At 36.8% G+C, this 27,462-nt stretch overlaps 1 protein-coding gene across 1 annotated transcript in view; it reads left to right on the forward strand.

Moving 5' to 3' along the window:
• Positions 1-27,462, forward strand: part of LOC122815715 (differentially expressed in FDCP 6 homolog) — a 762,040-nt gene that overhangs the window by 433,446 nt on the left and 301,132 nt on the right. Inside the window, exon 4 of the mRNA XM_044088463.1 lies at positions 19,080-19,307. Within this exon, the coding sequence (XP_043944398.1) occupies positions 19,080-19,307 (228 nt within the window). The remainder of the gene's footprint in view (positions 1-19,079; positions 19,308-27,462) is intronic.

Raw genomic sequence — 27,462 nt, forward strand, 5'->3', positions numbered from 1 at the left:
TCATTAAAACCTATACCCACATCTACCATAAAAAAACTCCTTCAGAAACTGAAGCCATGCTCTAATGCTCCAGATAACATTCCTTCATACTTTCTTAGCATAGCTGCCGAAGCCATTGCTTACCCCATCAGCATTCTAATCAACTGCTCTATCCAAGAAAGCATAGTACCCCAAATTTGGAAAAAGGCTTTTATCATACCTTTACATAAAGGTGGCAATAATATCAATATTACCAATTTTTGTCCCATCGCTATCCTGTCTCCCATCTCTAAACTCCTAGAAAAGTGTATCCATCTACAACTCCTTCCACATCTCTTAGACAATCACCTACTAACTCCCACACAACATGGATTTAGACCCAGTCACAGCACTATGACAGCCCTCCTCTCCTTCCTGGAAACTGTAAATAAAGCCTGGGACTCTGGTCACATTGTTTCTACCCACATACTTGACCTCTCTAAGGCCTTTGACACTATCTCTCACAACCTACTTCTAACTAAACTCTCTAAGCTTAACCTATCACCTTCCTCTCTGAACTGGTTCTCCAGCTACTTATCCAATAGATATCAAGCAGTAAAATGGAAAAAGGCCACCCACCTCCTCATTCCTTAATACCCCAACTGGAGTTCCCCAAGGTTCCATACTGGGTCCCCTCCTCTTTAATATATTTATAAATGACTTCCGCAATTCTATCCCTTTCTCAAATATCATCCAATACGCAGATGATTCAACTATTATCTGTTCTGCCACATCCATCCCTACACTCCTAAAGCTTACACAAGATGCCTTTTCTACCACTGAACAATGGATGAAAAAAATCACCTAGCACTTAATGCCTCTAAAACCAAATGAATGGAATTTACTCCCTCTAAAGTCACCTCTTTCAATATAAACACATTCTCTATCACTAGCCATAACAACACATCTCTGGAATTGGTGTCAGAGGCCAAATTACTAGGGGTCCAAATTGACAGTCAACTTAAATTCAATTCCCACCTTCAAATAAATATCAAAAAAACCCATCAAAAACTAGGCATGCTGTACCGACAAAATCGTTATCTCACACCCTCCACTAAAATCACTCTCTCTACCTCATTTCTTATCCCCTCCCTTCTCTATGGAGCCCCACTCCTAACTAACCTACTATCTTCCCTTAAAACACAACTTTCTTCTTGCTATAACAAAATCGCCAAGTTTGCTACCAGCCATAAGTCCTCCACCCACCACTGTTCTTCTCTCCACAAACTAAAATGGCTAGAACTATCCAATCATCTCACCTACACTCAACTTACTCTTGCACATAAGCTCATTTTCAACCCCTCCCTCTGTCCCTCCCTTTCCTTTGCCTTTAAAATGGACCTACCTGACAGAATACTAAGGTCTAACAACCAAAACCTAATAGAATTGTACAAACCAACTCGTCCCCCAGGTAAAAATCTCCTATCCTATGGTCCAGCATGGCTCTGGAACTCTCTACCACCATCCATTCATACCACCTCTAACCACTTTATATTCAAAAAATCTCTTAACTCACATCTAATATCCCAGTGGGAATGCTCCTGCTCCCACCCCACATAATTTACACTGGCAAATTCCATTTTACTTTCTCTCCTGACTCATACATCCTTCCCTTGTACTTACTAAGCTATTTACAAAGAATGTATTAGAATGCACCTCTTAAGTGCAAACTTTCTAAGATGTAATGGCTTCTCAGTAATTATACTGTAATGTTCCTTTTTTACTAGTCTGTATCATCTGTAATGTTTTCACTAGTCTGTACTATTTGTAATGTTTTGCTCTAGTCTGTAAAATTTGTAAAAATTGTAATCTAAAACCTATTGTAAACTTGCTTGTTTTTGGAGCTTTTCTCCCCGGGACTCCATTGAAAACGGGTTCATCTTGGCCCAATGGACTATCCTGGTAAACCAACTGCAAATAAATAAATAAAATTAATTTCTGTAATACAGTTGCTGTAATGGAGCCACCTGGCTTACCACCTTAAACAGTACATCCTCAGAAGGAAACAAACAGTACTGTTTTGTTACCACCCTTACAAATTAAGGACACTTATCTTTCAAAAAGCAGCCTTTTAGCATCAGAACAACAAAGGAACACTAAAAGATTAAGGATAAGGCAGGAAAACTTTGCAAAAATAGCTTCAAATCTCGCAAGCACTTTAAATTGAACAGAAGTTTTACCAAGCAGTTACTTTAACTTACATTCCAGCAAACACTTTTTGACGATGAAGGGACTTGATAGTGCTATGAGATCTCTGCAGTTTAGGTTACCTTTCTAGCTTATTTAACACCATTTATAAAGAGCTATGCTAATAAAATAAACATACAGTCCTTATGAAACACAGTGGAATCATGATGACAAATATTGGGCACCATTACCAAATTGCTGACACCAATTAAGTAAGGAACAAAGAATGGTTGCATGTCTTACTCAGTAGAAGGTACATTTACAGGTAGAAATTAGGTTTAGCAACAATGTCTGCAAAGCACCAATTAGATAATTAGTAAAGTAAGTATAACATAACCTTCATTCGATTGCCTTTTATCACTTACTCTGTAACTCCCTTGTACCCTGCTAGAGAGAGAGAGAGGGAGGAGGAATGAATGATGAGAGAGTCTGAGGTGAGTGAGGTATAAGGCACAATAGAGAGAGGAGCAAAGAAGAGATATGTAAGTTACCCCAGAAACAACCAATATGCTCTGTGTAATTAGCCTAGGTACCACCCCCCAGATCAGCAAAACAATTAGAATGCTGGAGTGCAACCCTTGAAAAACACTGGCACAGAACTAAAAGTGGTTATACAAGAAGATGCATAAACTTAAGGAAGAGAAACAGTAGACTGCTAAAAACATTAAAGGGTGCACATTAAAGGAGAAAGTAGCAATGGAACTGCTGTAGTCCAAGAAAATGGAGCTATTATAGTGGACAAAGTTCTTTGTTTTAGGCTGCCATAATATTTATAATTTACATTAAAAATATAGCCCACAGACTGGTGTTCAAACCGCAGACTTCACCATTACACACATAACTATTTGCTTGCAGGGACACTTTTATAGCAAAATAAAAACACACTAAAGAAATCCACTCAAAAATCACTTTGCTGTACACCAGACTTAGGAAAAGAAATGGAAACTTATCTTTAGCAACAAACTTGTTTAATAGCGCACTTTCGTCTCAAAAGACTTCTTCAAAAAACATTTCCAGTCAGTAAAACACCTAATTATATACAATACAATAAACTGTAAAAACACTTCCAATTAAACATCAATTACGTCTTAAAACAAAAGATACAGATATGCAAAAGAAATGTAATGAGGCGATCAATATTAAGTGTTTCTTGAAAGAAAAAAAGATTAAAAATTAATAAAAATAAATAATTATAACTTTGATACATTTATCTTTGTTTCCTAGTTTTTAGTGTATTTGATATGATGTATTTTTGTTTATCTGTATCTATGATACACGGTTTATCCTAAATAAATGGTGGGTGGATTGAGTGGATTCAACTGCCTATTAGATGAGTCTGCTGTGTGTATGCTTTAGGGAAGTTTCTAGTGAGCTTCAAGCACAAGGGCAGAGTTGGTACACAGTTTGTCCTAAGTAAATGGTGAGTGGATTGAGTGGACTCACACTGCCTACTCGATGAGCCTGCTGTGTGTATGCTTTAGGGATGTTTCCAGTGAACCCTGTAACTCCCTTGAACCTTTCGAGAGAGAGAGAGAGAGAAGGAAGGAAGGAAAATGCTGCTTTACTCAAAAGACTGCATTCTAAAAACAGTATTTTGGGATTTTGATTGTAACAGCTCTGTTATTGCTTGAAATGTTAATTTAATAAAATGTTCCATTCTTGTTTGAAATTTTGAAACATATAATTCTTTCTTTTCATTATTTTATATTATTTTTATTTTTTCTACAGTCTAATTCTGCTTATTTTCATACCTTGCAGATAAGTTGCCATTTGTTTACTGATGATGAAGTTCTCCATTCTTCAGCATCACTCCTCCTTATTCTACTCCCACATCACAGTACCACTATTCCTATTTCATTACTGGTACCAAAATCTTTGGAGGCAGCTCTCCTACCAGCTTTGCTGTCTTTTTGCCCTTCTCATAAACCTCTGTACTTTCTCTGACCATTTCATTTCAAGTAATTAAAATAATTATTTTCATTGTTCTTAATATCTCCCCTTTCTTTCTTTCTTTCTTTCTTTTTTTGTGTGTTTAAAGGCTATGCTACTTAGTGTTAAACATGTCTTTCCTCCCTTATGTTCCTCGTCTTTACCACTCAAAACAATTCTAGAGTTTTCCTCACACTTTCATTGTTTCTTTGCTCCTCCCATTAACCCACCTGACTCTCCACTTTACATATCTACCTACAGTCTAGTTATTCTATGTGTTGTTGGTTGTACTTATATTGTTTGCTGTTCTTAGAATGTTTTCTTCTTTATTCTTTCTTTTTTCCCCTTCCCCTTTTTAAAACAGTTCTGTTTTACTATTAAACACCTGTTCCCATCCTTACCCAATTTGTTTTTTAACACCACAGTACAGCCATGTACTACTTCATTGTAGTCTACTTTCTACTGACAAAGTCGTCAAGATATGACACTCATGCCTCCACTTTGAGGATGGCAAATGTTATTAGTTCATAAGCTTACCTCTAAGACTGTAATCCTGTGCACATAGCTGTCTTTGTTAGTTCCAATGATCATCCCATTCTGGTGCAAGATGGTGGTCTGTACCTCCCTATTTCACTCTAGCAGATAGTAGTAAACACTATTCTTATCAGCCAACTATCCTGCTGTTATCCTAGTGGCTTAGCTTGCAACTATTTTTTAAACTATCACTTAAACTGGCTTTCTTCAGGATAGGTGCACCTTAGGCCTCAATTAGGAAAACACACCTATAACACCTTCAGGCCCACTGGAAATGGTGGTGGTGGCTGAGTGTATATCAGGGATTTTATCCCTTATAGAGTGATACCCAATGATACCCCTCCAGTGAGCTCTTTGAACACCAGTTCATACTAGATAAGTAAGAATTTCAAATTATGGCATGCTATTGATCCCCTAAAAATGGCTCCTTAGCACACATCTCAACTGACAAAATTTTTGCAGAATGTCCAGATTTTTGCATCATATTCTTGGTTTATTCTTCATAAAAGATTTTGTTTTTTTGGCAAGTCACCAAGGATGGAAGTGACTAAATAATGACATACATTTGAGTTTCAGACTTTACGTCCATCACAAATTGCGTATTAACTCAAATCCTGTTATTCTAGTAACTTTCTTAGTTTATAAGTGCAACATTTGAAATATGTCTCTATTTTTGGGCCTATGCCCCCCCCCCCCACAAGGGGCAGTAATATCCAGAACCTAGTTCTCACAAACTCAGACCCAGTATGTTCCCTGCCCCTGGTTGGTACTTAAGTTTGACCACAAATTGGTTATCTTTTCTCTCAGAGTATTCACATGTCTAGTAATCAACAGCACCCTCTTTAAAGACTAAAAAAGCAAACCTTTTACAATTTTCACCCATGTTAACCCCACAGTGGCTTTTCAATATGCAGCGACCTATGGCAAATATATTTATGCTCATTTAATTAAAAGCACTAACAGAGCAGTCTCCACCAGAACCAAATCCAGTGGCAAATTCTACAACACTCAAAATAGTACAAACACCGGTGCAGAACCACAAAGCCTCCACTTTTATTAAAACAGTTGCAATTAAAAAAACACGTTAAGCGCTTTCACCCAGGAATCTCCCAAGCTTCATCAGAACAGTTCATACATAAAATAGCTATCACTACTATTCCCTTTTGGAAATTTACCTCCAACACATCCAAAGAAAGTATTAATTATTTGGATGTGACTATCTATAAAGACTTTAATGAGATGAAATTTCAATCTAGATTATATCGGAAACCTACTCATTCTAACTTTTATCTACATTATGATAGTGAACATCCGTATAATCAGAAGAAAGGTATCATCAAGGGTCAGCTTATTAGGGCTCCAGAATGTGTAATGAGAAAACCACATTCTTCGATGAAACAAAGTTAATGAAAAAAATTTTTAAGGAAAGAGGTTACCCTGCACCCTTGATAAACCAATTAGTAAGAGAGGTAAAGAAAGAAGAGATGGGAAATACCAACCCATTACTGGGAAAGAGATAGATACCTCGAACAAAACAGAAGATTCAGATGTTGCCCATGACCTAGCATTCATCTACACCCATACTTCTTTTTCAACTGACATCGAGGACATCATTAGGAGATACTGGAAAGTACTAACAACTAATGCTGAGATTAGTAAATACATCCCTCCAGTCCCGACATTTATTAAGAAAAGGGACATGAGTATAAAAGAAGCTCTAGAGTGTCAAAGAATGGGGAATGGGATAGAAATGATCAGGAAGAAAATGGATACATATAGATGCGGGTTTTGCAACCATTGTGTAAATATTTTAGAACAGGATAGTCTTAATCTCCCAATTAGGAATTTCAAAATGAAGGCTAGGGAACACTTTAATTGCAACAGCAAAGGAGTAGTGTACATCACTATGTGTGAAAAATGTCCCAGTTTCTATGTAGGCAAGACGGAGAGACTTTTAAGAAGATGCATTTATGAACATATGCATGATGTTTCAGTACAGAAGGACACAAACCCACTGTTTGGACACCAGAAGGAATGTAAGGATAGTAGATTTAAATTGTATATACTAGAACAAGTCAAGCAGGATTTAAGGGGTGGATTATGGAAAGTCCATCTGGATTACAAAGAGTTATTCTGGCAATTAAAATTAGATGCAACAAGAAAACCAGGGTTAAATGATCATTTAAGCATCAACAGTGTCCTTAAATTAAGGACAACAAAGCTATATAAAAGTTTTACTAAGCTAGTATAAAATTCAATAATAGATTTCAATGACTATATTTAAATATGATGAATTATGTTATATGTATGTCTTGGGTTAGAACAGAGTATTCTTACTTGCATGTTATTTTATTATTTTAAAGTTTTATGGCTCTGTAAAGCATAAGTAAGTACAACAGTGAAATTAATGGTACAGAACTTAATTGATCAACAATCACTGTTAATATTAATGAGGTGATTTCATTGGTGGAAATGTGAATGAACATTTATAAAAGGTTTGCTATTTTATGTATGAACTGTTCTGATAAAGCTCGGGGATTCCTGGGAGAAAGCACTTAACATGTTTTTTAATTGTAACTGTTTTAATAAAAGTAGAGGCTTCATAGTTCTGCACCGGTGTTTGTACTATTTTGAGTGTTTGGTGCAACTGTTTGGAAATTCTACAACAAATTACCCTGATGGTTAGTAGATGATAATGTATTTGCAACAGAAGGAAGAAACTGCTTAGATTACCTTGTAAGACCAGAAACTCCCATTACAAAAAGGATATAAAGTGTTTCACCAAGAAACTGAAGGCTGCTATAAGATCACCAAAGTGTTATAAATATTTAAAGAAGTATAGTATGTTTATTGGGCACCAGATTTTTGATAAAACAAGAAAATGGTATGTGAATGCAACAATGGCAAGTGGATATTGTATGGAATGTGGGAAATGATGACTGTTCTAACTGTTCAGATGTCACATTCTGATATTATCTAAATGACAATAACAGACTTTTCTTAAAACGGAGATGGTGATAATTACAGTGATATGTCCAAATACATGTTTAGAAGAGACAGAGAGAGTGGAGATGTTTTGAGAACTGGAAAATATGTAAGGATAAATATGGATGTTGTTATAGTAGGAAAAATGATAAAGTTAGAGAACTTGAGACTGTGAGTTTAGGAAATATTTTCAAAATTATGATGGGCATTCTACATGAGAGGTTTACAATAATACTAAAGGAATTAATAGGAGATGAAGTATAGGGAATGAAGGGAAAGGGTAACAGAGAGATGCTTTTCATAGTTTGATAAGATGTTAAAGGTACTTGAAATGGAAAAGAGTGGGGTAAAGTTGTGGTATATGCTGTTTGTATAGCATTTGATAATATTGCACATAAAAGTATATGGAGTAGGTTGAAGAAATCTAAGATACCACAGAAAGTGTTAAAATTTATTAAGGAGGTATATAATTGTTCCTGAGTAAGACCAGTTATTAATGGGGGGAGTGTAGAATCAAAAATTGATATGGGTTAAAATCAAGGATGTCCTTTAAGCACAGTATTATTTGGATTAGTAAAGAATGGGTTTATAGGTTTTAGGAAAAGTAAATCAAGAGGTGAGTGAAATTAAAGTGCAATATTTAAGATAAGTTGAAATTTCTCTGATAATGAATTAAGCTGATGATTTACTTATTGTTGTAAAGAATAAACGTTAGGTGACTAAAGTATTGCAGTGCCTAACAGATACATAACTGAAAATAGATTGAGTATTAGCAAAGAAAAATTGTAGTGGGTATAAGGATGTAATTGTAACGGGTTGCACTGGCTTTAATATGAAATAGGTTAAGGTTTCGGATATACGTTATGGAGAAGTTAGGGTAGCACAATGGCAAGTGGTACTTTTAAATTTACAAGAGATTATAAAATTGTAGAAAATGTATCATTTATGTTTTAAGGAGAAGGTATATTAGTTACATTCTGTTTTTCTAGGAAAGTTAAATTATATTGGAGGGGTGTACATGTCACCAAATATGTTGGAAATAAAAAGTGTAAGAACTTTATTTTAGGGCATTATATAATACAGAAGAAGTGGGGTTAGGATTAATAAATCATATTGCTTTTCCACATTCCTTACATTTACTTTGGCTATTGAAGCAGATAAAAATGTAACAGAATCAGTTGTAGGATGAATTTCGAATATTGGGTATGGTGCTTATTTTTCAAAAATGGCGAAAAAGAAAAAGATTGCTAGCAAGGGAAGAAATTATGAAATACTATGATAAGATGAATGAATGGCAAATAGATTGGGAAAACGTAGAAAAGTCCAGGATGGACTGGTATAAAACATAATTTCAATGTTTTATTTAAATTATCCATACAATAAATTAAGCATTACATATTAAAGGAAATATAATGAGGCAGAACAAATGATTTCAGTGTATAAATAAATGTAAGGATTTCATGTGGAGATTAAGGTGAGGCTAGCAATCAATTAAAGGAATAATGATGTACAATCAGTATGGCAAAAGACAATGCATATTGTGCAAGAATGAAGAGATAGTTTTTTTTTTTTTTTACTGGATGTAACAGAGTTATATTTTGTTTAAAAGAGTAGAAGATTATGGAAACAAGCCACATAAATAGATAACAAAGAATATTATAGTGTAAAGTTATTACACTGAGGGTAATTTAATATCTGTAAAAGAAACCGGCAAAAACATTCTTACCTGTGTTTGCTTTCTCTGGAAAACAAGATGTGGGGAGACACTATACAACAAGAAATGGGATGCAAGACAGATTTTGCAAAAAGTGAAATTTTGGATATGGATTGAAGGATGAGAGAGTTAAACATTATACTCTTGTTATATTAAGTGTAAATAGAATATTGTAAATATCTTATCTCTTTTTAATGTTATGTATATAAGATATCTAATAGTCATAGTTGAATAGTAGGCTAACTGCCCTGAAGAGCCATATTAATCCTAGCCAATAACCTAAGATAAGAATCAAACTCTGCACTTTGTGTCTATGAGGCAAATACCTTAACCATTCCGGCAAACCCACCCATACAATATAGATTTAATACGTACCCCTACTCTGTTTGCCTGTTTAGAACATAGGGTATTCATTTTGAAGCCGACAGCCAAAGTGAGAAGATTTGGTTACAGACAGTCAGACAGTGCTGAGACAGGCCATGGTGGAGACTACATTATCTGGTTTTGGATTATCAGATGAAGCTGATGTAATTGAAGCGCTAGAACTGTCCAAAAGCCCTGTAGATGATACATGAGGAAATGTTTTGGAGAGACTTACTGAGAAGGAGACTGAATTAGCAGTAGTAAATAAGTAACTGATGGTGACCTGAAGATGGCAAACCTGATGAATGAGGAGAGAACTGTTGTGGTGTAGAAATTATACAGAGATAAAGAAGAAAGGCTGAGAGAAACTGAAGTGGACACTTTCTAAGTGACACAGCTGACAGGGCTTGTCCTGTATGTGGAAGTAGTAGCGCAACCAAGAGTGAAAACACTGCTGTTATCTAAACAGAACCTTTTGCATTTTCATTGCAAGTAAGAGAACCAGCATATCAAGTGACTTTCTTTTCTTTAGAAGTGTTGGATCCATTGGAAGTTGTGGCAAAACATGTGAGGTCAGTAGCTCATAATGGAAATGATGCAACATTCTGCGTGTCCTTTGAAACTGTTGTAATTGCTACAGTTTGTATCCCAATTTAGAAGAAAGGCTCTTGTTTCTGTGGAGCAATTTTCTTATGCAAGACTTTGATGCAGCACATATTGAATATTTGTACAGTTTAGTATGGCTACATTGTATGAAACTAATGTTAGAAAATGAAATTAAAAAGTATCATGCAGTTCTCAAGTGACTTTAAAAAGTAATCAGCAGGAGTCTGGAATAGAGACTTGTCAGATTTACTATACTTTCAAATGAACAATGAACAATGGTCAGATTTAATATTTGTCAGGTATTATTATAGTAAATGCTTATAGAGACACTCTTTTTTTGTATTAGCTAACAAAGTGCATGTTAAGATTATGGCAAATTCGGGCAAGGTTAAACTCAATGTGCCAGAAAAGTGTGAGTTATATGGGGAATGTGGTTGTCTGAGGGGACAATTTAGAAGGAATTGTTATGTTTGTGATTCTTTAGATTCTTTTGGGCCAACAGTGGTCAAATGAATAATGTAAACATGGAAATAGAAGGGGAAGAAAGAAAGAAAGAAAGAAAGAAAGAAAGAAAGAAAGAAAGAAAGAAAGAAAGAAAGAAAGATTAATGGGGTGAAGACACCTGAGGTGGTAGAAAAAATCTTGAACAGTAAAGGAAATTGAATTTCTGAGTTTTCGAAAACAGAGACTAACACCAAAGGATTGTGTATGAGTATGGCTACAGAGGATGCGGGAGGAGAAACAGACAAAAAGAACAGACACGCTGTTTGAAGCACAAGTAAGGTACAGCCTGTTATGAGCACATGAAAGAGGAAGGATGAAAAAAATTCAGAATAAGAGAACAGTGAATTTATGGGGGAAGACTGAAACAAGAAAAAAGACAAACACATGGAAGAGAAAAAGAATTATGACATGATGGGGAGGAAGAGTTGTTTGGTCATTTGGACAGGTGGAATAATCTGGGACTTTAGTAATGTTAACAGCATTTAAACACAGAATGGCTTAATTCTATAGGCAGGAACAGCAATCATCTGTGATTTATTGCTTGAAAAGCACACAAGATTGTGCAATATGCATGCAGTGATAAGAGCAAAAAAGCTATGAATTATGTAAAAAATATAACCTTATCTTAATGATAGCAGATCCAGTATGTTGGACTACTGATTTTAAAATCTCTGTAGGTTGTTTTACCTACCTTGTCCTAATCTTTGCCAAATATCCTTTGTCTACATATATACAGCATAGGAAATCCCCATAATAACATACTTATCATAAATCATCAGCTTGCTTCATCTTACTCAAGGCATTCTGAGTGGTAGCATATACAAGTGTTTTCTGTTGATTATAGTCTCCCATTGCCAGTCTCTATAACAACTCATGTCTAAACTATACCATAAGGATAACTTCCCAGTGTGGTCCTCACACACTAGATATAGAAAGAAGTCTTCCACATACTACTAGACATCTGGCAACCACTGCCTTCATCACTAGCAAAAGCAAGTTGAATCTTCCCTGTCAACCTCTTCCATCTCTTCAGCCTGACAAACTCTGTTGCTTACTTGTGCAGTTTCGGTATCAAAGGCTGGGGAATCCAACACAGAATATGCATCACTATGTAATATATGAAAGGTGCAAAAAATCTTCACTGTATTAACATGTCCTAGTAAGGAGAAACCCATCCTTTTCTAAACATGGACTCTCACAAATAACTTATCCTAAAGTAACTGAAAATTTAAAGATAACATCGCCAGTGGATGGTTGCTGTCTGATGCCCATGTACTTGGGAGGGTTTTTTCATCCAAATAAAGTCTTTAAAAGTACCTTTCCCCTTCAGGTCTTGATATGCCTTATTAACAAATAACAGTGTCTACCCTGAATTTAGTTTCAAATTCAAAAGTGGAGAAAAATCAAAAAGTAATCCATAAAACATTTCCACATCCTCCTCAATTTCCCCAGATAATAATCATTCTTTGGCCAAACACAGACAACTCCATTTCCCTGCATTACCAACCCTGAATCAGCAACATGTGGTTCATTTGTAAGGAAAAGTAAGTGGGAGCAACCCACACTGCACTTCCTTTAAAAAGAGGAAAGGCCTCTGGCAATATGTTATTGATCACCAGTGCTGATTTTGAGTTCAGAACATTCCATGCATTTGCAAAGACAGTTGTAGCTATCCAGAAGTTGGTCCATCTAATAGATTCAAAAGCTTTTTTGATATCAAGTATCACCACAGCTGAGGCTGCTCTGTCTGCATCACAGTAATTAATATATGCAGCACAATGATTAGTATGTAAACATGATCCTCACTGCTCCTTCCTGCAACAAGTCCCGATTGACTAATAGAAATGACTGTAGGAAGGGAAATCTGCAGTATACTAGCCAGTGTGTGAGCCTAACATTTTACAGCCATGTTTAATGACAAAACAAGGTGATTTGTAACCAGAGTCATAATTTTCCTGGCTTTTGGGGGATATTAACAATTGACAGTGTAAATTACATAATTGGTTCCTTCTTTAATTATAGCATCTGGAATACTTCCAAACGTGCTGGGATCAGTTCTTGCTCTAAGTCATGATTTATTCCAGAGTACGCCATTCTGCCCATTGTGTTTAATGTTTGGGGTCTTCATAATGACCAGCTGTATCCAGTGACATGCCATGGGGAGAGACAGAGTATCTTGCTGCCTATTTCTAACTGGGGTAATTGAGCTGCTTGGAAGAAATTCTCAGTCATCTTACCCAAGTCCATATATATTCCAAATTCACTTTTTAAAGCATTTTTGAAACTCTTTATTTACATAACTCAACCCTTTTGATAATCTCTTCTGCCTGTTTGCTCAAATTGATTATTTCCTTTTGCACTATATTCTGTTTGAAACTTTAGTCAGGAAAGCAGCCAGATTTATTCAGTCTGACCCAGCTGCGGGTAGATTCCTAGGGCCCAGGGCTGCCTTACTAAGACAAAATGATAAATAGTGTATGGACTACGTGATATTTCCTGACTAGCTCACTATTCTGTAATCTAGTCTTCTTACAACTCAGACACAGATGCTCAACCCCTTCCCTTCAGTCCTATTCATCCATATCTTCTTTCTCTTAACAAAAGGAAGCCAAAAACAACCTTGCTTGGCATGCATCAACCCTTCACAAGCTCATGGGGTGATTTATAAGATGCCTTGTATACATTTGTCTAAAAACTGTCATTCAGTCTTATCCAAGAATTTAAATGGTCCATTCTCCATAGGCAATTTCCGTACTCCAAAACAATTCTAGCAGGATTGCAGCGTGATCTGTGTCTACCAAGCCTCATGTAAATTTTGCTACGCAAACAGAAGGGAAGCATGAAGAATATATAACTGAGCCCTTCTGGAAGTCACTCCCTCCAAGTGTGTTACAGCCCTAGTTCACTAGCAGATTTACACAGAGCTCTGTGGGCTTTAAGGTAGGTCTCTTCTTTAGGAGAGACTATGTTTACAATTGAATTAAAAACTATGATCTAATCCTCTGCTATTAAGGTCCATCTTACATAATATAAACATTTTTCTAATGCCCTGAAAAAGAAATAAAGAACTTGGATTGGTCTCTGTTCAGGCCATATAATAATGCCAACATGCCAACCCCGAGATGTAACATATTTCCCAAGTACCTCACCCCACCTGATCTTTAATGCAATCAGCCTGTTACAACCTAATGCATCCCTGACAAAAATAATACCTCATTTATTTGAATATATGATAATCTAGTTTTTGAAAGAGTCTTCCCTTATCTTAGATGTACAACTTGTGTTTCAAAGTAATTTTGACTTTTTTGCACAATAACAACTTCCACTTTGTTGGTTTTAAGAAACTTTGGAATTCAAGCTGTTTACATTTAAGGAAACACATTTCATCAACATGCTAAACATACTTAGAACACACAGTCTTAAACTATGTACAAACAATAATGTAGCCTGCCACTGATACGCAGATGGGTGCTCTACAGCTACTCCCAGGGAATCAGTAAGTGTAATGGGAAACACTAACCTTAGACATACAGGAAAAAAAGACAAAAGCCGTGGCATAACTTCCTTTGTTACAGCCTAAATTACTTGTAACCTTTGAATCTTGGTTTTCAGTTTTCTTTTCCTTCGGAGCTTTCACATCATTGAGACAGCAGCTTCATTACTTCACATTTGTGTTGTGATGGTGTGTTGTGATTCGTTTAATGTCATCTTCCAAATCTGCAAATGGATTTTCCAACTAAAAGTTCAAGGAGAACACTATAGAGGCTTCCTTAGAAAGTCTGCACTGTCCACTTTTTGAAGTGTTTCCTGCTTCCCCAGTGAAACTTTCTGAGAAATTCCCAAAGATGAGCTCAATGACAGTGCTATAAACTCACTGTGTCGCGTACTTAGACATACACCCTCTTGCTCTGCTTCATTTTATATTCCGTCCCCACCTGACCTCAATGAATCCGTATCCAGTTTTTCAGAAAGTGCAACCCTTTGCAGGAAAGCAAAAGCTGTATCAGGTTCATAAAACAGAGATGTTCACGGAATATGCAGATTCAAAGCCACGTTTTGATATCATTTTATAGCACACCTGTTGAACTTCAATATCTGCTTTTCTCTTTTGTAGCTTGGAAAGAAATCTTTAAAATTCAGATCTTCCTCACCTTCACTTTTATGTTAATCATTTACGTCTGTGTCTCAACAGCTTGACAGTTAACTGCTATGGCACACTGTCAGATGCTCTCACTTTGTTTTAGGGTGTGCTGTGCTTTCTCAGTCTCAAGCCACCTGGAAACTTCAGATCCAAAGTACTGAGTAAAGAATCACACAGAAATGCCAGTAAATCTCTTACTTCTGTGTGGTCTTTCATCTAAATAAGCCTTAAATTACACGATCATTTGTACCTTTCCAGATCTCCAGCAGAATAGTGTGATTCATCTTCAGAGAAAAGTTATACTCCAGAAGCTGCCTTGCATATCCTTGAATAGAAGTCTACAGCATTGACACTCAGGTGGTGACTGCTCTCAGGGATTTTTTTTAATAGCGTTGTTATATTTTTTAGTACTTGCAATAATAACACCATTAGCTTATCTATTTTAACACTTCGTTGCCCAGGCTGCATAGAAGAGAAAGTTTGTTCTGCCTTATAGCTGAACCTTGGTCCAGTTGTTGAATTTGCTTTGAATCATGGTATACAAAAGAAATAGCTAAGTAGCTCTCTGTTGTGTCAGACAACTGTACTGAATGAAAAGATATTGCAAATTGTGATGAGATCTAGGGAATTCAATGAAAAAATGTTTAGATGCCAGAGCCCCCACAGACTGCCACTCACCTTATCTTTTGTAGCTCCCCCTCCATCTCCTGAAATACTGGATGTTTTTTAGGTCTTCTTTGAGGTCATCTAAAAATCTTTGTTTATGTACTCACAAACACCTCTCACATCAAGGCTTCTCACAGCTATTATATCAGCCTTTGGTGGCTGTTGGTCAGATCCAGAGATTTCCCATTAAAAATGTTGCATGGAAGGAATCATTATTTAATTTGATGGCTTTGATTACTCCAGCAGCCCATTGTCAGGTTGGAAGATGATTACTGTGACAAATGTCACTCATCTTTTGGCCAGGTCTCCTTGTTGCAACCTCAGTTCTTACAGTCTCATACAGGATTCAGTCATCCTTCACATTCCCAGATTCCTTTGGTAGATGGAAGAAACAATTTCCAAAGTTAACAGTAGAATTCATCTTTCACAGAGGCAACTGGTAGGTATTCCCAAGGCACTGTTACTACAAATTTGAGTTTCCTAGGTCTTTCTACCCACTGTAGCAGCCACCTGGCCAAGATCACCATCAAGTGTAGATCATTTGACAGCTTAGCTCCTTTTTTGACCTTTGAATCCAGCACATATGGTTTAGTTCCAAGTAATTATGGCATAACTACAAAATCAGTCATTATATATATATATAAAGATATGAGCAGCCTTAAATATGGCTTTCAATATAAATTGACCAACAACTAATACAAAAGTCTATTGGCAGGTCGCCACTACATTTCATTTCATGTAAGCCATGCTTCGCAGTCGTACACCTCAGAATATTTTCATCATTCTCACTTTAAGTTCTGAAAACGTTCTAGTGGAATTACAAAGTTAGAACCTTGCATTCTGTCAAGTGCGTGCAGTTGGTTGCTGTTGTTCTGCAGTCGATTAATTAAACCCAGCTCTAATTAGCTGTTAGAAGTGGATATGCACAAACAACAAACAGAATTTTCCATTCCGCATATCACACTTGCATTGAGGTGAACATCATAATACTGGTAGCAGTTCCAGTATATTGCATCCAGCTGGAGACTTCTGAATGTCACACACCTACCCAGGGTATTTATAGAGGGGCATCTATAGAGTAGAAGAGAGAGAGAGATTCTAACTCTATTTATGATCCAGCAAGCCTACATCACTCCAGCTGGTATTTTACAATTTCTAACATAAGCATTTTCTCTTTCACAGCATTGAGGTGACTTTCCATGTTCCAAGATTTAATTTCCTACATCACGATCTGTTACATTTTAATCTGTATCAGTCCTGCCTGTCATTTGAATAAGGCCAGACTTGACCCTACTCTTTCCTTAGAGAGTGACCTACATAGTAGACCCATATAACTTTTTTTAGGCATAGAGTGACTGGACTGCATGGGGGAACTCAGCCATCAGGAGCTTGCCAGGGTGCACAGCCTACAGATCTGGCTTCAGAGTTACATGCTATTATTCTTGTTCCTGGAGATGTTTTCTGATCTATTAAACATAAAATTAGGAGTATTTTTATTTTATTGATTTATTTATTTTTATTTAATTTGTCTGGTCCCCATCTTAGATAATTTTTAAATTGTCCTGGAGCATAGCATTCCAGAGAGCATAGCTTTAAAGGTTACTGGGGTACAAAACCCTCCCTTAATACAATAACTTATAATACTAGGGTGGTAAATGCACATACCTATATTGTATTTCTATGTGCCTCTCCTGTACTGTGAAATCACTGAATATATTTTGCGTAGTCGATATACTTCCTCAGCTGCTGTCCATCTCAGCCTATTTATTTGAATGGGTTTGAAACATCCACCCTAAGTGACGTAAGGACAAGCAGCCCACACCCCCTATGCATGGGATAAATCCATTTCCATTCAATTAATATAAGGGACTTCGGTGGTGGTGCTGCGGTAGCACTGTCGCCTGGCAGTAAGACATTGTTCCGTTCGATTCTCAGCTATAGCGTCTTCTGTCTGGTGACATGCGTGAATGGGCATACCTTCATTGAAGGTTGTGCATCAGAGCTGGCAACTCGGCACATAAAAATCTACTGCCAATCATTAGCGGACCGGAGTTCCACTGTGGCGACCCCTAACCGGGAAAAAGCCGACAAGACACAACAACATTCAATTAATATAAGGTACTTTGAGTTCACAAAACGTCAAGATTCTTCACAACATTTGAGCCTATTCATTGAAATGGGCTCAGTCTGTCAGGCCTCAGTCAAACTTACATCAAGGATAAAACAAAAAAAAAACTGATGCAGCTTATCACTTGGTATCTACTAACATTGGTGTCTCGTTTACCCAGCTGGAAATGTCTTTGTAACCAAAATGCAAAATAAGTAAATGCCTTGAAGGTTAACAGATGGATCCTAGACAGTTTGAAATAGATGGAAGTTAAGGAGGGGAGGAGTAGCTACATTCTACCCAAGGGAAAGACAAAGTACTCTGCTTCCAACACCTTGTTAGTATCATTGTTTCTCTTGAAATAAAAAAAAAATATATACTTTTAAAGAAAAAAATCTGTAATGGGTAAAGTAGTCTATTATTTTCTTCCACACCCTGTCACACTATTCTACCTTATATGTTATCAAAGTTGTGACTCCACTATACAGGTACCTCCCCACTTCAGACACCAGAGTGAAATAAGCATCATAATGCTTTTCTGTGGCCATGCCTTGTTCATGTGCTTCTGTGAGCTTGCTGGTAAGTGACCTTAACTTGACATTTTTGTGCATGTTTGCTGATGATCTGGACGCTGCATGCCTGTTCCACAGAAGCAAGCTTTTTTGGATCACTGCATAGACTCACAATCTATGCAGCAACTGTATTGTTAATTATCTTGGTTCATATGATGTGATTTTTTTTTTTTTAGAAAAAATATTGAAAATTGTTAGAAGTTGCAGTCCTGTATTCCTTTTTGAGACATTTTGTTTCTGATTCAAAACATTTTCGTACAATACTTACATAATGGGCATTTTATCAAACTATGTTATGGGCATGATCTATGACATTTTATGAACCTACTAAAGATGCAGTCTATTCTGCATAGTTTAAGGCTATTACCAATATGATAGTCTGAGGAAATCAGTGTTTTTCTGTTTTTGATTTGAATAGATATATACAAACTGCATCTAATAAAATCCTGTTTTGTATGTACATTTTTTTATGGCCTGTGAAGCTGAAGAATGTTATTAGAGAATTCAATGTTTGTTTTTAAAGGCAATCGCAGACATCAAAAATTTTATAACTGAAATAATTTAACATGATATTCCAGACTGCTTCAAGGGGCATATAGCAGCAGGAAGTTGAAGAACAGGGTAGTTTCTTGTTTATCACACTGTTGGTCTCTGTGCTATATAAACCTCATAAACGAAATGAAATGGTATTGCTAGGATTCCTGGAATTGTTTGATCATATAAAGTTGCATGATTTTTCTTGTTGTTTGGCAGGTTGCTTACTTACTAAAGAAGTTTACAACTGCAATGGGACTAGAGTGGCAACAAGAAATCCTAGATGAAATGTATTCCCAGAATTCTTCTTACACCAGTGGCATTTCTGTCTGGAACTTACTAGAAATTATAGAATCAGGTCGATTCTCAGCAGTGACCACCAAGGAGAGTTTTAACCTGGCAATCGTAGATGTTTTCCAGGAAATGTACCATGATGTCTTAAAGAAGGTTTTTGTTTTTTTCCATTTTTTTATTATAACTGTTGGATTTTAATCATAATGTGCATGTAATAAGATAGCATTTTCCAGTAAATTATGAACCTTGCCCACAGGCCCACTACTAAATGTGTCTGTATTCCATTTGAAAGAGATAAGTTTCTGATTCATAGCTCACATGTTCACAACTGTTATTACCTAAAACAGTTAAATCTTAATTTTGGGGTTTATAAAACCATGGTGAATATATCTTGCTCAAAAACTTTTTTGTGCAGTAGTACCAGCATTAGAGCATAAAAGTTCTGAGTTGCATTGAACTATGTAGTACCTATCGACCCTGATTTTGACTTAAATTTTCACTCTGTCCCTCTTAATCCCTCCTGAAACTGATGACATTTGGAGGAAAGATGGTGAATTATAGACTTCTTTAACTTCAAAATATGTAAATTAATTAATCTTCTCTTATCCTATCAATGTCTCAAGTTAATAGTACTAATATTTTAAAAGTGTCCATGATTGTCCCTGATTTTCTCCAGATTTGTCCCTGATTCTGTTGATATTTGTCCCTGATTGGTTGAGAGCTATTTGAAAATGCATTCTGTATATTCTTCTGCCATGCGGCTTGTGGTAAGGTATGACGCATTCTGTGTTTATTGTGCTTCACTTAGTTTTCATCTGCTTCTGAGAGCTACAGCTTATAAAAGGCAGCAAATAATTATATTCTGACAAGTTTCTTAACTCATTAACACTTATACAGTGTGGAATGTAACACCTCTTACAGCCTGAACACAGCCTTGCATTTCAGAACATTTCTGAAAAATCAACTTAAAAATCATAAGATAATCAAGGCTTTTCCACTGTGGGACATCCTGAATTAACAATCTTAGTATCATTTCATTAATAAATCCTATCCTTTTCTATTTCTGCCTGTTATAAGATGATAAGTCGCTTAGTTAAGAAGTCAGACGTAATAAAGGTTTAGACACCATAAGGAACTATTGGTGTTAACTGGAAGAATATAAAAAGGCACTATAGGTTTTAATGAGTTTGATACAAGAGTAGATCAGATCATAAACCTTAGAGGATGGGAACCCTTAATTAAACTTGAGATTCTGTGAGATAACTTCACCTCATAAAGTAAAATAATGCAACAGAATTATAAGCAGATAGCACAGACTTTTTCTGTCTGTCACAGTTGTTAAGGTCAAGGTGCACTACTGATGACTCTGTGCATGTCTGATGACTTGAGCACTTCCGATGACTCAGTAAGTCTGACTCAGCTTATGTCTGATGACCAAGCACACTTAGGATCATAGTATCATAGGAGGATATTAGGCTAACGGCCCCAGAGCCCTTACAAGCCTAGCTAAGTTCAACCTGTGTTCCCACGGGTGCCTGGTTCAAGTACACACTAAAATCAATACCTATTGTCCCTGTCCAAGTGAACACAGGTGGAACCCCTGGGGTGAATTTCTAGTTACCCATCCAGTTATCCAAATTACGCTTAAATAGGGCCAACGAGGGGCTTTGTTTAACATGAATAAAAAGCTTGTTCTAAAGTGGGGCAACCTCTGTGAGACAAATCGGTCTCTTCAGCAAGTTCTGTTGAGGTCACATACCAGGTTAATGTCCTTTGAGCGAGTGATCCGTGTGCCATTTGACTTGCAAATGTGCAGCATTTCCATTAAGTCTGGGTCAGAGATTGCTCTATATGCAAAGGCACAGGTCGCCTCTGAGCAGTCTGTACAACACAGAATGATTTCAGTCTGTCCACATAAGTGACAATGATTTCAGTCTGTCCACATATGACAGATCTTGAAGATCCTGAATTTTCTTTGTAAGGAACTTTTGTGGACTCTACAGTTGCTGCAGATGTTTGTAAAGGAATATACCAAAGAGAGTGTTGAACTAATTATTGGCCTGATGAAGGATGAGTACAGGGAGGTAATAACCTCCTTTTTCCTGGAGGCAATACCCTTACTTATTAGCTGAGCAATATAAAATGCCATTTTTACCATTGTGGAGACATGGTGATCGAAGTTAAAGTTGCTGTCGACCTATATGCCTAGATCTCTCACCACTGACTGTGTACTTAGGGTATTGCTATTGTTGTGGTAGTTTGCAAGAACATCACCCTTGTTGAAGGGGATGACAACGCATTTTTTGGCATTAAGTTTAAGACTATGACTTTGGCACTCGTCATTAGTCTGTGTAAAACCTTGCAGGATGTTGACAACACTAAAGATTTCAATGATCTCTCCCAGTTTGCAGTTATCAGCAAACTTTGTCAGCCATAGTCTGTTAGTTTTAGCTTGCATTTCAAAGAAGTAAATTCTGAACAATAGAGGTCCCAAAACTGATCCCTGTGGAACACCACTGGCTATGGCTCTGCTGGAGGAGTAAGTCCCCTATTTCAACTATGTGAATTCTATCAATAAGCCAGTTTGCAACCCACCTGACAATATATGGGTTGATACCCAGCTGGGTGAGTTTATCAATGATGACTGAGTGGGGGATTGTGTCAAAGGCCTTAGTTAAGTCCAGGTAGACCATATGGACAAATTTTCCCTCATCTAGGGCTTTGGTGACTGCCTCAAAGAAATCCACCAAGTTTAACAGGCATGATCTCCACTTGTCAAAGCCAATCTGGAGATTTTCTATATCTTTGTTAATAAGGTCCATGATGATTCGTTCCATGGCCTTGCAGATTTGGCTGGTCAAGCTAATGGGTCTGTAGTTCCTGGGGTCTATGGATAAATCCCCTTTGTGCAAAGGGATGACGGTTGTTGTTTTTCATTCCACTGAGATGAAGCCAGTTGTTAGGGTGTGATTGAAAAGCGTATCCAATGGTGATGCTAATTCCTGTTTAAACCCAAATAGAACACAGCCCAGGATGTTGTCTGGTCCCATAGAGGCTGTATTGTTGGCCTTGGAGAGGGCGTTTAAGACCTGCTCCACATGCTTCTCAGAGATACTAGGTGGGGAACAGGTGTTAGGAATGCTTTCAGGTATATGTGGTGGGGATAAGGGAGTGAAGTTTTCAGTGAACCAGCAGGTTTGCTATATCGACAGGTTACGTATATGTAGTACCATTAACTATGAGTTCAGTGCAAATCTGGGCCTTACCTTTGAGGTTACAGGTGTAACTAAGGAATGTCTTGTGGTTATCCTTAGTTAGGGAAGCTAATTTGGATTTGTAGTTAGCTTTGGAGGACTTCACTATGAGTATTATTTGCTTTTTTAAGTTGAGGAAGGAGGGTTTCCAGTTTTGAGTCCATTCCTTCCTAATTTTAGAGAGCAATTTCTTTCTCTTGTTGTATGGCCTATTAATGGCAGTTGTCCAGTAGGCAGGTTTGTTTTTCCTTGAAGACCTTGCTTTGGTTTTATCACATACAGGAGAGTCAATACAATTGTACAGGTGCTCGTATAAAGCATTGGTATATAACTCAGCATAGGTGTCTGTTCCATCAGTGGGGGGGGGAGGGCTAAGAAGCTATTTATGCTGTGTTGTAAGAGGTTGTAATTGGCCTTGGAAAATATTTTTATTCTAGTTGTTGCTGGAGGGGGGCCTTGTGTTATAGCTACTTCTAGCAAGACTGATTTGTGGTCAGAACTTACCAGGGATGGCCACACACTGGGGGTGGTGGAGCAGTCCCCCATGTTGGTGAGCACCAGATCCAGGATGTTTGAGCCTGTTGTGGGTGTTTCAACCAGATGGTTCATGGCAGTGGAGTTAATGAAGTCTAGGAAACTTTGGGCAAGTGAGTTAGAACACATATAATTTACCCAGTCAATGGATGGCTAATTAAAGTCACCCAAAAACAAGGTGTTTAGTTGTATCTTGATTGGCTCAAGTAGATCCAACTAGGCTGAGTGGATGTCCTGATTCATGGAGGGGGTCATATAGTTGGCAATGATCTGAAGAGTGATCTTACCTACAGTCAGTTGCACCTGAAGTAATCAAAACAGAGCATGTGAATGTCATTTCAAAGGGTTTTAAATTTGTGCCCTATAGGAGGGCTAGAATTTACAGTACATTGATTGACTTAAAATGTTACACAAGGAAACTTAACCTTAAAGTTTGGTTTAATTCACAGGATGGTAGGGAAAATATAAACAGTAGCTTGAGGAGACCCAGTACTTTTAATCCGCCTTTGAATAATGTCATCAGACATTTTGAAAATAAATGTGAAAATGACATACGTAAAGTGTTGAAACAAAAAACAGACGATAATTTATCTAATCTCACATTAGGAGAGGAATGTTTGCTTTTAGATTTGGTGCATGATATGAGCATCCAGTTGATGAAGCCAGATAAGGACAATTGTTGTTATGAATAAATCAGATTATTTAAATGCTATTAACACTATGTTACTGGATGAATCATATGTTGAGAGTTCCATCTATGAGATACATGTCATGAACAGGAAAATTGACTTGCTTATGGATGATATGTTGTTTCAAGGTCAAATTAATGAGGACGAGCACGCCTTCATGATTAATAAATACCCAATGATTCCCAATATTTTTGGAATTCCCAAGATTCATAAAGGGTTGACGAATCCACAATTTAGGCCTATAGTTGATGGAAAGCGTTCCAAGACATGTTTTATAGGGCAATTCTTGGATCAAAAATTGCAGATGGGTCTAAAAAACTTTCTACATATTTGTAAGGATTCATGGGAATTCCTGGATAAAGTGGGTAGAATCAAGTTGGAGCAGAGTAAAGTATATATTTTGGTAACAATAGACATTGTTAGTCTTTTTACAGTTATACCACATCATGAAGGATTAGAGTGGTTAGAGGCCCAGCTTTTGGAAATGCAGCTATTTGATCAGGATGACATTAAAGTGTACATCACTCTCATGGAGGTGGTGCTCAAGAACAATTATTTGCATTTTGAAGGCCAATATTATAGGCAGAGGACGGGGGTAGCAATGGGGGCAGCATGCACCCCCGTCTTTGCTAATTATATTATGGCCTTATGGAAACAACAATTTGTTTTCAAAAGTGAATATATGTCCAATATTTTGTTTTATACAAGATTTTTGGACGATTTGTTCATTTTATGGACAGGCACTGAAACAGATTTGCAGCAATTGTGCACATATATTAACCATACAGTTGATTTTTTGAAATTTACATACTTACATAGTAAGGAAAATATTAATTACCTGGATGTAGAATTATTTATTACTGAGTCTAATAGCTTAGGCTCTAAAATTCATAGGAAACAGACATTTTCTAATTCCTATTTGGAATACATCAGTGCACATCCACCCTTTCAGAAAAAAGTCTATAGTGAAAGGACAGCTGGTCAGAACAGCCAGGATGGTTAGCTCAGATACAGCCTTTTTGGATGAATTTAGCTTTATTACGAACATGTTTAATGCAAGAGGATATCCAGAGACCCTTTTAGAGGGAGTAAGTCAAGAGGTGATTGATAAAAGGAATACTTGTTTTTACAGACCTATTTTCATTTTTGGTAAGGACACTTTGGGTGTCTCAAACAAACTTTTGGACTCTAATTTTGGCATGGGATTCATCATTTGTTTCAATCAGGATGCGTTGAAGATAGTAGACATTATACATAGTAACTGGGACATACTACAATTTGATGTGAATATAGCTCATAAAGTGGGGGGGACGATCAAAAATTTTTTGCAAAAAGGATATATCTTTCAAAGATATATTTCAGGAAGTCAATCCTCACTATGGAAAGGGCACGGTTAGACAAAAAGGTAATTTTAAGTGTCAGCATTGTAATTACTGCCTTCATATTTTGGAGACCGGAGAATGGTTTGTACTAAATGGAAACATTTTGAGACTAAATGGACACTTTAATTGTAATACAGCCAGTGTTGTCTATTTAGCTATGTGTCTCATGTGCCCAACTTTTTTATGTGGGAAAGACGGCTAGATTTTTCAAAAACAGAATAGCAAAGCATTTATTAGATATAAAACACAAGAGACTAACAAATGCACTTGCTAGACATATACATCAGTATAGTAACCATGTATTTAAATTTTTGGTGATCCAACATATGCCAAAGGACCCACAGGGGAAAGTTTTAGACATTCACTTAGATATCTGTGAATTGAGGTGGCAGCTTAGATTGGATGCAGCTAACTTTCCAGGGTTAAATGAGGCAATCAGTATTTCCAGTATATTGAAATTAAGGCACATTTTAGGTTAACTGATTTTGTTTAACTGTCTTTTTAGTCCCCTTATGAAATTATGAGGAAATCAATTGATTTTCAAGCACAAATTTTTCATTCATAGATTTTTTAACATAATTTTTTAACATCATTGTATGGATTTTAACATATGGAATGTTTATATGATTTGAGACATATTGCATTATGCATTGTATTTAACATAGTATATATTATTATTTATGTCTTCGAAATTGCACATCATACATATTTATATTTAAATTGGTTGCATGGTCATTAAATGTAGTTCATTATTTTTAAGGTAGCAAAATGGATATTACTTTAAGGTTTAATTAATTAATTAGAATTCATCACCTATTTAATTATTTTGGGTATATATGGTTGGGTTTTTATGTATTTGTATTCATTTTGTAAAGTGTTCTGAGGAAGTCCCTTTTTAAGCTAAGGGAAAACAGCGCTTAACTGTGGATTTTTATTGCTGAATAAATTATCTGCATCTACAGTGGTTGTGTCTGTCATATGTGGACTGGCTTTACATTTCTGTGGTGGTTCTTAAGTTTAGAGTAATTGATGTGGTGTATCGGAGCATGGGGGGGCATGAATAGTGTTATGGAAAATAGTGAATATAATTGGATATTAAGACTTAAAACTCATACATTTCCAGGACTGAATAGTGCAATCAGCTTGAAACCTGTTTCAATGAAGAAGCAAATGTATTTTCAATAGAAGTTGTGCTTTAATTGTATGTATTGGAATCTGGATTTCTGTTGGGTGGCTGTGTCTTGTGATTAATTAATTTCCTTATAAAACGAATAATGTTTAAATGTATGTTAGCACCGAAGAAGGGTATAGCCCAAAAGCTTTGCATTTTCTGTACATTTTTTGTTTTAATAAACAGTTGAGCATTTCTGCATTGGTTTGCTTTGTTGCTAATTGCTACATTGCTTCAGAATGCCCATGTCGACCAGGCTGGCTTGGGAAACTGTAGGAAATTGCCTGTTCATAATATTAGGTAAGTTGATGTGGTCAGAAAACAGGGAGAGGACAGGAAGGACCAGATAAAATAGAGGACAGGAGAAGTGGACAAAAAATACAAAGGACTAGTGGGTAGGACTGTGTTGGCACCTCAGGAGCTTCGCTGCCTGTATCACCTGTCAGTGAAGGACAATCACGAAAATTCACTGATGGAGCACCGGCAGAATACTAATGGAAAATTTGCAGGCAGAAGTGTTTGCGTCTTTATCCACCAGTGGTGCCCATGGCTACTTGGCAGTGTGTGATGTGCAAACAAGTGCAAACCTACACAAAGTGGTGCTAATGTAGCAAATGAGAGCAAACTGATTTAAACAAATTAGCAAACAAAAAAGCTCAAAACTGAGCCCCATTCCAGCAACCTTCAATTGGATGAGTTCTAACTGCACACTCCTGCCATTAGGGTGCAGAGGAACCTACCCAACAAAAGATGCCCTGGTTTAGTGCTCATGTTAAATAAACAGAAATAGATTCAGCAGGTCTTAATCTAGTCTGTGCTACAGCCAAGTGCAACAATTTCAGAAAAAAACTGTTTAAATAACCAGTGATTTGGTAAAATTGCAGTTCAAAAGTGCAGTATACAGTGAAAAATTCTACTTAAGCTTTGTAGAGATCAGCAGATGCCTTGGATTGATCAGATAGATACAGTAGAGAAGCAGCTGGTTGCCAAATTCTGTGGAGATTTGATAAAACAAGCGCAAACCCATGCAAATGTGGCCCTTATGTAGCAAACTAATTTAAACAAATTAAGCAGTAAAATAACTCAAAGCTGAGCCCTGTTCCAACAACCTTCAATCAGATGAGTTCTAACTGCACACTCCTGCTACAAAAATGCAGTGGAACCCTCTCCAACAAAAGATGTCCTGGCTTAGTGCTCAAGTTATACAAACAGAACTAGATTCAGCATGTGTGAATGTAGTCTGTGCTACAGCAAACAGCAAACAAAGTGCAACAGTTT

This window comes from Protopterus annectens, chromosome 11.part0 (assembly GCF_019279795.1).
Source record: "Protopterus annectens isolate FY-2018-M chromosome 11.part0, PAN1.0, whole genome shotgun sequence".
NCBI lineage: Eukaryota > Metazoa > Chordata > Ceratodontiformes > Protopteridae > Protopterus > Protopterus annectens.